The sequence below is a fragment of the Prionailurus bengalensis genome, chromosome C1, assembly GCF_016509475.1.
Source record: "Prionailurus bengalensis isolate Pbe53 chromosome C1, Fcat_Pben_1.1_paternal_pri, whole genome shotgun sequence".
Taxonomy (NCBI): domain Eukaryota; kingdom Metazoa; phylum Chordata; class Mammalia; order Carnivora; family Felidae; genus Prionailurus; species Prionailurus bengalensis.
Window position 1 is genome coordinate 55747481 of NC_057345.1, and position 12805 is coordinate 55760285.

Genomic DNA, 12805 nt, shown 5'->3' on the forward strand with positions numbered 1-12805 from the left:
ATTAACCGTTATCACCATAAATTTGCAATGTTTTTTATTGAAAATCTATGAAATACAACTAGGGCTAGGTGCATAGTAAATTTCAGAGAAACATCAATCATGCTGACTCCCTTCAACAAATAATCTGTTATGTAATAAAAACACACCAAAAACAGAAATAGAAATAAGAAATTAAAAAGAAACTTTGTAATATAAGTTTTATGTAAAAATAGTCCCAAAGTATAGTCAGTCACTCATTATTACTAGATTCCTCATCTAAAACAGTGTTCATGGTCTAGGTGCTAATAGGAAGGTAGACTTTAAGCAGAATTAAATTACCTAATAACTATGGTTCATGTTGGTTTAAGAATGTATTTGCATTTTGACTGTGGTCTCAATTTTTGTGGTAAAAGAATTAGCCGCAAACCAATTAAGGACATGCATGTGGTTTTCTCTGACTGGAAAATATTCAAAGATGCCCTACTTGCTACTTACCCATAGTTGCCATTTTCTTATTTTTACATTTGAATTCTTACTGAGCATGAGGTTGGCATACCTTAAAAGCAATTCTCTGTAATTTATTTATATTCTGCCTTATTTCAGAAGAAATATAAAGGAACTATGTAAACACCTCTGAATTTAATGGAATGATTTGATTTCAGCTACAAGTAATATAAAAGACATTTCACTTGTTGAAATATAACAACTTTTAAGGTTTCATTTGTATTCTTTAGAATGTGTAAGTCATGTCACAAATACCTTTTGATTAATAATAATTATCTGTTTCGTAAACCCTTTATTATGCATGAAACCACCTGCTCCATGCTTCCTTATCTCACCAACTCACTTATCTGATTTTACTCATGATAACGATGTTATTCTTCCTATTGCACAGATGAGTAAACTGAAGTACATAGAGGTTAAGTAACTGGCTCGATTCCCACATTTTATCAAGGGGCAGAGCCAGGATTTGAACCTATAGATTTTTTTTTAAAACCCAAGCCCTCTGTTTTTCATCACTATGACATGTCCTTGTCCTCTCGTGGCATTCATAGTAGTTTCCCTGCTGCTGAGAGGAAAGACGCAGCACCGGAAAACATGCACTGAGGGTTAAAAACCTGGGCTGAACTAGGGTAGTTGGTGCCACCTGCATGCTATGGAGACCAGTCACCCCTACCTACGTTTCCCTGTCAGCCTTAGAGAGATTCTTTGACTGCCTGCTGAGATTATCCTGCTCTGGTAGTGATAGGTTTAAAATATAGATATTCTATAATTTTTGTATTATTTTGATTCATAAATGTATTTATTGCTTGGTAGTGTGAGGCTGGTTCCTCTTTTCCTCCCTGGAGTTCTGTGTCTCAGCAAGCATGCCACTCTGGATTCTAACAGATCATAGTGGCTGGCAAGTTATAATCTTGTCTGGGAGAAATTCGGGAGATGTTGAATAGACACACAATGGTAATAGGACATTAAGTGCAGCCTGTAGGGATGAAATGATTGTGAGTCTTAAACTCTTCCTTCCCCACAAATCCTATCAAGCCAGCCTCCCAGGACAGAAAAAAGTTGATGGTATTAAAGAAACCAAGCAGTGCTTGCCTCAGCAACACAAATACTATAATTGGAATAGTGCACAGAAGATGAACATGACCCCTAATCAAGGATGACAAATTTGTGAAGCATTTCTATTTGTTAAATCTAAGAATATAGGATACTTGTCTTTTCACCTGTGTTCAAATTCCAAGGTTATTTCCCTCCAAAGTAGTACATCTATATTAAGTTAGGTTCCACAATGCAATAAAATTAATGTAGGAATCTACAAGTAATACCAAACAGATAATAGAGATAAAGCCTAAACCATGGCCACAGCTATCAAAACAGGAACAAAAGATAAAATAAGAAAATTGGGGCACTTGGGTGGCTCAGTAGGTTAAGCATCCGATTTCACCTCAAGTCATGATCTCTCAGTTTGTAAGTTCGATCCCCACATCGGGCTCTCTGCTGTCAGCGAGGAGTCTGCTTTGGATCCTCTGTCAGCACCCCCATCCCCACTCCACTGCCCCTCTCCTGCTTGTGCACTCTTTCTCCCTCAAAAATAAACATTTTAAATAAGAAAGGAATAGTTAAATAAATGCTTCACCTTATTTGGTTGAAGGGTAACAGAGAAAAAGTTGTTAAAAATGGCAAACTGAGGACATCAGAAAGGCAACCTGCTGTTGACAACAATGAAGATACCAGCAAAAAGTGCTGATGTGCATGGAAAGATAATTCAGTTATACATATGCTATAGTTCTGTCTTAGGCAGATATCCAAATGCATCTCCCAGTGAGACTGCAGATATTCAGTAGCTGTGCACATGAAATAGTAATAGAAACCAAGGTGAGTGAGCTGAGGAAAAAGGCAAGCACCAAGAGGGTCAAGAGTTGACCCTCCCTGTGGTGGGGTTAGAGGAGTATGGAGAGCAATCCAAGTGGAGGGTTGGAGGAGAAAAGATGGCACTAAGCAGGTGTAAGAAAAAGATGTAGGTAGGCTCTCTCACCCAGAAGACAGAGTCCAGGTAGCCAAGGGAAGTTAAGAATTACAAGTAATCAAGAGGGACAGGGGCTACAAAGAGGATCCAGGACTTCACCTTGGAAAGGATGCCATTTTAGAAGAGTAGTTTCAGGGTGCCTGGGTGGATCAGTCAGTTGAGCCTCCAACTCTTGATTTTGGCTTAGGTTATGATCTAATGGTAGTAAGATTGAGCCCCAGGATGGGCTCTGCGCTGGGCATGGAGCCTGCTTGGGATTCTTTCTCCCTCTCTCTCTACCCCTCTCCCACTTGCACTCTCTTTCTCTAAAAAATAAAAAAGAAAAAAAAAAAAGAAGATTAGTTTCATGGGAAAACTGAAGGCATAAGACACAAAAAAAGGCTTAAAGAACAAGTGGAAATGGTAACTTGGATGTAGCTGCCAGAGATGTAGAAAATATGACTGAGAAGCTTAAGAAAAGGACATAAAAGGAGTTGGTAGTTCAGGGTTCAAAAAATGTAAACTTAGTGAAGTCTAGTGAAAACACTTTCATGTTATGAATAGATCCAGCTATAGATAATGGTGTGTAAGTGTCTGAGGTGGCTCAGTGTTTATCTCTGCAGATTTTCCTCATGAGTTCTAAACCGAGAGAAACCAAAAAGCCAGCAGGTGAAAATAGAAATATAATAATAGTTGTGTTTAAATATTTAAAAATATATATTTAAATATTTAAATAACTTTAAATGTTTAAAATATTTTATAATATTTATTACAAATGAAGCTTGTTAATGGAGAGCATGGTTTTGGTATGTAGCAATAGTAAACTTTCTAACATTGGTCTTCCCAGACTTACTGCTCTTGCCCTCAATCACAGCTGGTATTAGACAGCTGCACATCCCCACTTGGAGACCAACTCCTCTAAATCTTACAGCTTATCAGAGAAGACCAATAAAGGTCATTTCTGTGGTCTTCTGACTCCCAAGGGAAAACAAGAGAGAGGAAGGGACTGAGATGCATGTGGCCAGTTCTTCATGAGTAGAATCATGCTCACCTTCAAGAGGGATGAGTGAGCAAGGGAGGGACGAGATAGAACCAGGGAGGTTTAAGGACAGTCTCTCCTCACAGAAACAAGAAAAGAAAGGAATAAACATTTCTCAGTACTCCCACCACCACTTACCCCCTAAAAATATAGTGGAGTAGAAATTTTTAACTGATTAAGTAATCTGTCTGCCCAACACGGAGCTCCAACTCATGACCCCCAGATTAAGAGTGGCATGCTCTACCGCCTGCACCAGCTAGGAGCCCCGGAAAGTTTTAACAGATATAAAAAAGAGGCTCAAACTTGCTGACAGAAGCCAGTGAAGATTAATAAAATTTAGAATTTTAGCCTTAACAAATAATATTTGAAATTTCACCTTAGTGAAATTTAACTTTTTTATTAAATTGGCTGATTAGAGATTGTCACACATCCAATTATAAAAACTTAGATAAACATAATTTGAAGTGATGATTCAATAGCCCTATCTCTTGGGGCACCTGAGTGGCTCAGTTTGGTTAAACGTCCAACTCTTGATTTTGGGCTCCGGTCATGATTCCAGGGTTGTGGGGTTAAGTCCCACATTGGGCTCCATGCTGAGCGTAGAGCCTGCTTAAGATTCTCTCTCTCCCCTCCTCTGCCCTCTCCCCTGCTTGTACTTGCTCTCTTTCTCTCATATAAAAATTGAAAAAAAACAAAAAACAAAAAACCCTCTATCTCTCCAAATTCAGTTCTACCCTCTATCTTCTCCATCCCTTTTAGCAGCAAATGACCTCCTTTATAGTTAAGTGATGGGCCACCAGATCCAGTCAGTTCTGTTTTCAAAATCCACAGGAAGTCTTTCTGATCTGGTCTGCTCTACTTCAAGTTACTGCTTGCAAATTCATGCTCCAGCGTATGAACTTGCTGAACTTTCTGGAAAATGACACACCATTTCATTTATTTGTTTTGGAACATGCTGGGGTTTTTTCTGCCTGGAAGTCTGGTCTTTCCCTACCCCATCCAGATCTTAATCCTATCTTGACCCTTCATGCCATTCTTACCCGACTCTAGATCTGGTAGAAATGTCTGACTCAAAGCCCCATTACTGATCTCCTATGCAATGCTCCCTCCTAGAGGGTGTTCATTTATTTCAAGCTCTGTCCAGAGTCGACTTGCGCAGAAGGCACAGTAGGCACAGTGCCCAGGGCTCATGATACTTTCAGGAGTCCATGAAAATGTTTAATTTCATTTAATATCAGAAGAAAAAAAATAAACCTTAGGTCAAAGAAAATGTCTTAATATGTAACGTTAATATATTTGCTTTTATATTGACAGTTGTAAACCATAATCTACATGAACATATATATGTATCTCTGTAAAGATACACATATCCACACATATATATGCTTTTTTTTTTCTTGATGGAAGAATGGGTCCATGAAGGCAAAAGGGCTTAATATCCATGAGAGTCACAGTGTGGCCCTGGGTAGCCTTGAATCTATTTTTAAAAATTTTTCAAAATGAAATCAATTTTAATTGATTTTTAAGTAAATGTATTCTGAAAGCAGGCTAAAAAAGTAGCATCAAAAAATTGAGGAGTAACTAATTCAAACCAACATAACCAGTTATCATAATCTTTTTTTTTTTTTTTAAGTTTAGAGACAGAAGAAGAGCAACAATATCTTTCGTCAAGTTATATTAACATCTCAACTGATTCATTGCAAGGTGGCAAGAAATATTTGGTTTGGGTCCAAGCTGCAAATGCATTGGGCACAGAGAAGTCAAAACAACTGCAAATTAATCTGGATGATATAGGTAAAGAATGAGAAGTAGTATGTCTTTATGAATAAACAGCTAATTTGTGTTGACCTAGTCAAATGAAGTCAAGATGTGAAAGGTGTTCCCCTGAAGTTCCTGCAGATCATGATATGGAAAACAAGAATTACTCATAATGAACCAACCCAACACAACACAAAGATAAGTACTGCTACCATTTTGTTGTATATCCTTCCAGTCTTATTTCTACATTGGTGCATGTGGTTTTACACATATTTATTGAAAACTTCTTATATTCAAGCATTGTTTTAAGAGCTAGGGAGAATAAGATAAGCAAGGTATCCACTGCCTTATGTATCTTACAATCTACCAGGGAAGATGGAAAGAAACAAGGATTATAATAAACTGTGATGAGTCTTATGTTGTGAGTACAACATACCAAAGAATTCTGCTGTATACACTATTTGGAAGTTATAGGTTTTTTAAGTTTAAAAAAAAACATAAAAAATGGTGAATTATGTAAACATCTCTATATTTACCAGCCAGATTTTACAAATGTTAGCATTTTTTGCTTCAGATATTTTAGGCCTTGCTTTTTAAAACTTATAATATAAAATAAACATTCTCTTGATTTAATCTACAATATTATTTTTAATGTATGTCTTTAGTCCCTTATTGTTGGAGATTTAGGTTGTTTTCAAATTTTCACCATTATAAACTTTACTGCCATGAACAACCTTTTGGATAAATATTTTCAAAGTAGTTTTTTGCATTTTCCTTAAGATAAAGTCCAAAAAGTAATTGCCCCTGAGCTTTTTACAGCTACATCCCAGTCCTGAAGTCAAAATTTAGCCAAAGAGCACCAAGTGAATCACCCTCTATTTGGACATCCTAATGCCAGTTATTTCTGTTTTTATTAAGGATGCTTTCAGTAAGCTAACATCTATGGAGCACTTTTTTTCAGTGCTAACTACTTTTACATAAACTACCTTATTTAACCCTCATAACAACCCTATTTTGTAGAAGAGATTATGGTTTCTATTTGAGGGAACCAACGCTAGGTGGCATCAAAATTTGAGACTATGGAGCTAGGGAGCTCTAATTCCAATATCCTCAATTTCTATCTTCAGTCTTCATTTAAATGCACATTGTTATGTGTCAGACAACTTTCCTGCTGATTAATGATCTGGGGGATGTGACATCTTCTCTTGGGGTACAACATGGATATTCTTTGGGGATCACTGGGGTCTTTTACTGGAACTAATATATCAACTTCTCAATTCCTGTCTCAACTAAACTTAACTATCCCAACTAACAGGATTGGTCTAAAAGTCTGTCCTTAATGCTCTGAATATTGGATTTGAAAACAAACACTGCTGATGATGGTGATGTATTCCACTGTATTATATATTCGTGGAGTTATAGTTCTCTTGACCACGATGTACACATTTTTGTAAATTTATAGTTTGAGGTAGGCTGCCATAATATGCCCCCCCCCTTTTTTTGTAATATGCTCTTTTTTTAAAACAGGTTCCCCTCAGTGGATTAATGATGTTTAAAGGCTATCATGTATTGTATCATTTTGGCAATATCATTTTTTAGAACTAAATTATTATCAGTAGCATTACAGTTATTATTATCACTGTGAGCTGATGATCTTACTATCTTCACATCCATTTATTAAATGCCTACAATGTTCCAGACAATTAACATGCAAATCACACTTAATTCTGGAAACAATCATACATGGTACTACTGTGCCCATTTTACAAATGAAGAAAGAGATAAAACAATTTGCTCAAGTTCACATAACTAGTAAGGAGGAGAGCCAGATATCATCTCGCTGACTTGCAGTAGTTAATCACTGCCTCACCTCCCATAAAGGGAAAATCGCATCTGGCAGCCACCTCCAAATCGAATTCCCACACCGTGAACCAGGGAGTCTCTTGTATGGGATTGTTATTCTGCCCCCTTTAAAAAAGAAATCTCAAAACAGACTCTTAAAAATCAGGTAGAAAATACAGGTTGACTGTGTAGGAGGCTCCACCCAACAAAGCCACCAGATAATTAATGGATGAGCTATGCTCACTTGTGACACTTTAAGAATGAGGCACTGCAAGTTAGATAAATGAAACTTTCTATGAAACTGAGGACAGAGGGCTCTCCTGAGAACAATTTTCACATAACAGCTATGGGGTTGGGCTTTAATTAAGTTAGGGAGGCTGTGCTGAAAGGCAGAGTTAATAGTGCAGTAACACTGTGCCAAAGTGGCATGTGAGAGGGATACTTCAACTTCTCCTGTAGAGAAATAAATGCCAGTACAGAAAGTGCAGTGCCTTCCGGCTGCCATTTTTTAAAATTTATTTATTTATTTTTAGAGAATGCGTATGAGCAGGGGAGAGGCAGAGGGGGGGTGGAGAGAGAATCCCAAGCAGGTTCTGCACTGTGAGCACAGAGACCGACACAGGGCTTGATCCCCGAAATCAAGAGTTGGACACTTAACCAACTGAGCCACCCAGGCACTCCCTGGCTGCCATTTTAACATTAATTCTCACATAGGTAAATTTTTTACCTTTTTGAAAATAAAATAACCATTCTGAAAATTAATTCTTGTATAGGTAAATATATGTTGGAAAGATACTAAACAACTACAAATCTGGTTATTTCAATATAAGTTGAAACTAAACACATGGCATGTAGATGGATTTGACAGTTTTTAAAAATGTAAGATCTGATGGGAATGTTTGAAACCTAAGCAATGAGAGCAAACATTCAACTTTGAATGGTGTACCAAAGTACATATTCAAGTACTTATTATATAACAGGTTTATTTGAAAAAATATGAGATCATTCAAACCTAAAGGTTTAGCCCTCTATCGCATTGACCTGCCCTGTGCTAATGATGGGGTTTTTGGAGTGTGGAGATTCGGAGCTGATGGCCAAGAAAAAATTCTTGAAGACGTCTTTGGTGCAAAAAGTTGATCTTTATTAAAGCACGGGGATGAGACCTGTGGTCACAAAGAGCTGCACTGGGGTTGTAAAGAGTGACTGCTTATATACTGTGGAGTTGAGGGAGATAAAGTCATGAGGAAGTTTCTAAAAGGGATTTCCATGTGATAGGACTCAGATGACTGGAGGCCTAGCTACTGTCAAGCTAGGGTTATTTTTCCCTCTACCCAAGCATTATCATTAAAATGGTAGGGAGTTCCTAGAGATTAGGCTATTGATAAGATTGCCTTTTTGTAATTTACTAAGATATTTGTAAACTGATGGAGACTAGCAATTTAACCACTTGTTTGCTGTCCTTTCCTTTGTTCTTAGGCAGCCAAGAGTGCCTGAGGAATATCATACATATCCCACCTTGGGGGAGGGGGAGGGTTATTGTTAGCTTTGCCCTCAGCTTGCCTTATGCCCCCACATCACTAAGACTATCTTAAATCTGACTTGCTGTTCTATGTACATTTCTCATAGGACTAAAGACTTTTTCTTCCTCCCCACAGTATTTCTTTCTGCAGAAGGGTCTCCCAATGCTTGTGCTACTAAACTAATGACAGGCCAGACTCAGAGATGGGAGATAAGAGTGGGCGGGTAATTTAGCCTGAGAGTGCTTTAAATGGTCCCAAGTGGTCTCAGAGCCCTGGGAATCATTTCCCTGACTACAGAACCTATGAATACTGATATTTATTACAAGAAGTTTACACTAGCAAAAGGAAATCAACTGTGAAATTCAGATGATAAAATCTTTAATTAGACTCCTTTTGCTACTACTTCTTTCCTATGCTAGCTTTAGCCCAAGGATTATAAGACTGTCCTACTAAACATCAAATATTTAATTTTTATATTTCTCTATAAATCACACATCTGGGTATATAATTTTATTTTTTTATTTTTTTTTTAAATTTTTTTTTTTTTAACGTTTATTTGTTTTTGAGACAGAGAGAGACAGAGCATGAACGGGGGAGGGTCAGAGAGAGAGGGAGACACAGAATCTGAAACAGGCTCCAGGCTCTGAGCCATCAGCACAGAGCCCGACGCGGGGCTGGAACTCACGGACCATGAGATCATGACCTGAGCCGAAGTCGGACGCTCAACCGACTGAGCCACCCAGGCGCCCCAATATAATTTTAGATAATAAGTCATTAATAATAAAACAGTTATATTCCCAAAGAATAATTTATACGCCTAGGATAAATGAAAAGGAAACTAATCATAGAGAGTACTAAGCTACAATAATGGTCCTTAAAAACACACATACAAGGCTATTCAGTTCTTTGTTAAATAATTCGTCTAACAAAGTCATAGGTTTTCATTGTTCTGTTGTGCATATAGGAGAAATGAGAAGTACCAATGATTTTATTCTGTTCAGACACAGCAAGCATATAAGAATTAATACAGTTTAGAAATACAGAGATTCCAGTTACACCACTACTCTTAGTACAACAAAACAACTAGTAAGATAATCCATCAGAATGTTAGTTTCCTTTTGGAAGTTATTATCACAGAACATGACGATAATTGGTAAAGTCTTAGAGTCTTGTGAGACTTGCTTTGTTCAAATCATAGTTTCAATTATGGATTTATTTTAATAGAGAACAAACTAAATTAGCAATAGATTTAATTAAGATAATAAAAATATTATTGTGAAAGGTATCAATTTAATGTCTTATCAAATCAGATTCCCCTGATCTAAATTTAGAATGCAAAACTTCATTTTCCCCTAAATAGATGCAGGAAGAAAGAGATACCTTCTTTATCTCTTTTTTACTCTTTTTGTTAATAAGGCCAGGCTTCGGAATTTCATTAGTTTAGGATTATAAGGGAATAGGGGGTGGAGGAAAGGTGGACTACAAAAGTGCCATTTAAAAGAAATGGGAAACAGGTTAAATGGAATTTCATTTAACAGCAGCAGTTTTCTCTTACATAATAGGTTAAAAAAGAAAAATATCATTACTTATTAATTAGATCATGACATTGTTTTTTTAGTACTTTGAGTTTTAACATGTCTATATATGGATATAAAGATTATGGTTTCTCCCTAGGCAAGTTTTAAACTGCTGGGTTTTTATTTATTATTATTTTTTTTTAGTGATACCTTCTGCATCCATCATTTCCAGGGCTGAGGACATAAATACAACAGTACCCAAGACCGTGATTCACTGGAATAGTCAAACAACAATAGAAAAGGTTTCCTGTGAAATGAGATACAAGTCTAAAACAAACCAAACTTGGAAGGTAAGCTAACTTTCACTGTGCTTTAGCATGTAAGTAAATGAAAGAAAAGCTAACCCACAATGGACTTATGATGATCTACTTTACATGTTTTTATCTGTTTGATATTCAAACCACTATAGTTTGCTGGGTTTTTAAAAAGTAATCCCGATGCCCAATACGGGCTTGAACTCATGGCCCCAAGATTAAGAGTCATGTGTTCTACCCACTGGCACCCCTCAAACCACTCTAGTTTTAATATTTGTTACCATATGCTTTCAGAATGGAGAGATGTTTCCTGAAAATGTCCTCTTACCTTTATAAGTTGCTAAATAGACAAATGTCCAACTAAGAGAGATGCATCTGTTTGGCTCCTTGTAATTCAGTGACTCCTAGAGTAAAATTTACATCAGTGATGATGAATATAAAATGTAAGGTTTCCATGCTGAAATTTAATAAGCATCTAGGGTAACAACTGTTGAAAAAGAAAAACTTCAGATTTATGGGTGTCTCCTTTTAAATGAAAAATGCAACTCTAAATGGAAGATTTGTTACTACAATAGGCCTCAGTCTTATGTGAGCCTAAGGTAAAAAGTGAATATCTAAACAAACTAACCATCCTTAAATACCAATGGTAAGTTACCAACTGACTTAGGAGAGGCATAGGTACAAGGTTCGTTAATGAAATCACATGACATGACAGCACCTGTGAACATTATAATAAAAACTCAGTAATTTGAACAATGGGAGAACACTAGTATGACTGAGGGAAATTTTCCAATTTTGGTGTATTTGAAAAGAAATGCCATTTCATATTTTCAAGTACAACAAACTTCATTTAGTCAAAATAATTAAGGCATAGAGTCTCTGGCTTTGCATAATTAAGAGTTATGTATCATGCATGAATTTATCTGCTGTCAGGGAGTAAATGATATGTATTTGGTGATTAGCATGACTCCAAAGCCTCCTATTGTTTCATTATCCTGAACATCAGCTTTGCTGTAGAGCAATGTGTTTAAAGAGTGTCAAGAAGATGAGGGTAAAACTATACTGATTTTATGACATAATTTAAAGACTGTTCTCTAAAATAAATTCATGACACCAACTTGTTTATTTACCCCTGTTCATTTAAGTCAGAAATGTGATCTGAACTTTACAATTGTTTAGATTACACTTACATGTGAATCTGTGCATCGTTTGGTCAATTACCAAGTGAAGATCCTGCTGGACTTGTTGACTAAATAACTGTGACATTTGTGTACATAGCAACCCTATGCTTAAAGCCTGGGACAAGCAGGATACAAACAAAACACAACTCCACAGTCAATCCTTTTGCAAATGTGGAATTTAGGTAAATTTGAAAACCCAAATGAAATCCTTAGATTAGTCTTAGATTTTGAGTCAATAGGATTTTATTCCAATAGGACACCTGGTGCCCTTTGTTTAGTGTCCCGGTCATAGGATGATACTGATAATACAAAACTCCTTTATTTGGCATAATTAGGAGAGATTATAGGCTAGAAGAAGGTTTAGAAAATAGAAAGTAATTCTACCATCAATATCTCTGAACAGATTTTCAGAAACCAAGTGTTTTCTGGTTGAAATTCTTGTTCTCTGCTCCCCCTGCTGGTGCTACTCTACCATTGTGAGACTTGGTAACTCAGAAGCAGGCGGAAATGAAGGAGCTGAAAGAATATTTGTTATCTCATATAACCTTCATAACCATCCTTTGGGTTAGGCAAATATCTGCTCCGTTATAGAAATAAGGATGTAGAACTCGAAAGACGTCAAGCCAGGTTTTTCAAACTTACACTGCTAGGACTCTTTTAGACTCTATATCACTTTGGGCACCCAAAAAATATTTGAAAAATGAAAGAACAGCTTTCTATCCAAAGCCTGTATCCTATCCCTTCTATCATGCTCCCTCTGAATATAACCACTCACACAGAAAAAGATGAATTACCATTTCTATCCAGATGACCCAAGTCCAGTCAGAAAGAGCCAGAATAAGGCTTTTATTCTCAACTTTTGCTACATCATCAATTTATCTGGATCATGCATAAAGTGTGTCTTTGCCTCTTTGTAGGGAGATAGGAAGTCAGAGGCAAGAAGAGGAGGAGATACAAAGGACTACAGATTTGATCTTCCACCTCATCTCTGCCTCCAGGAGATATTACTTGAAGGAGGTTCTTTATTTCTTTAAAAAAATTTTTTTTAATGTTTTTATTTATTTTTGAGACAGAGAGAGACAGAGCATGAGCAGGGGAGGGGCAGAGAGAGGGGGAGACACAGAATCCAAAGCAGGCTCCAGGGTCTTA

The 12805-nt window shown here is 36.8% G+C and overlaps 1 protein-coding gene and 1 non-coding gene across 2 annotated transcripts in view; both read left to right on the plus strand.

Annotated features, from left to right (window-relative positions):
- The window catches only part of IL23R (interleukin 23 receptor), a 63998-nt gene that overhangs the window by 26030 nt on the left and 25163 nt on the right, over window positions 1-12805 (plus strand). The window contains exons 5-6 of the mRNA XM_043573344.1: window positions 5158-5318; window positions 10366-10511. Coding sequence (XP_043429279.1) covers window positions 5158-5318; window positions 10366-10511 — 307 coding nt within the window. The remainder of the gene's footprint in view (window positions 1-5157; window positions 5319-10365; window positions 10512-12805) is intronic.
- Window positions 1568-1670, plus strand: LOC122482308. The gene has a single exon (XR_006297102.1). It is a non-coding gene; the product is annotated as a U6 spliceosomal RNA (small nuclear RNA).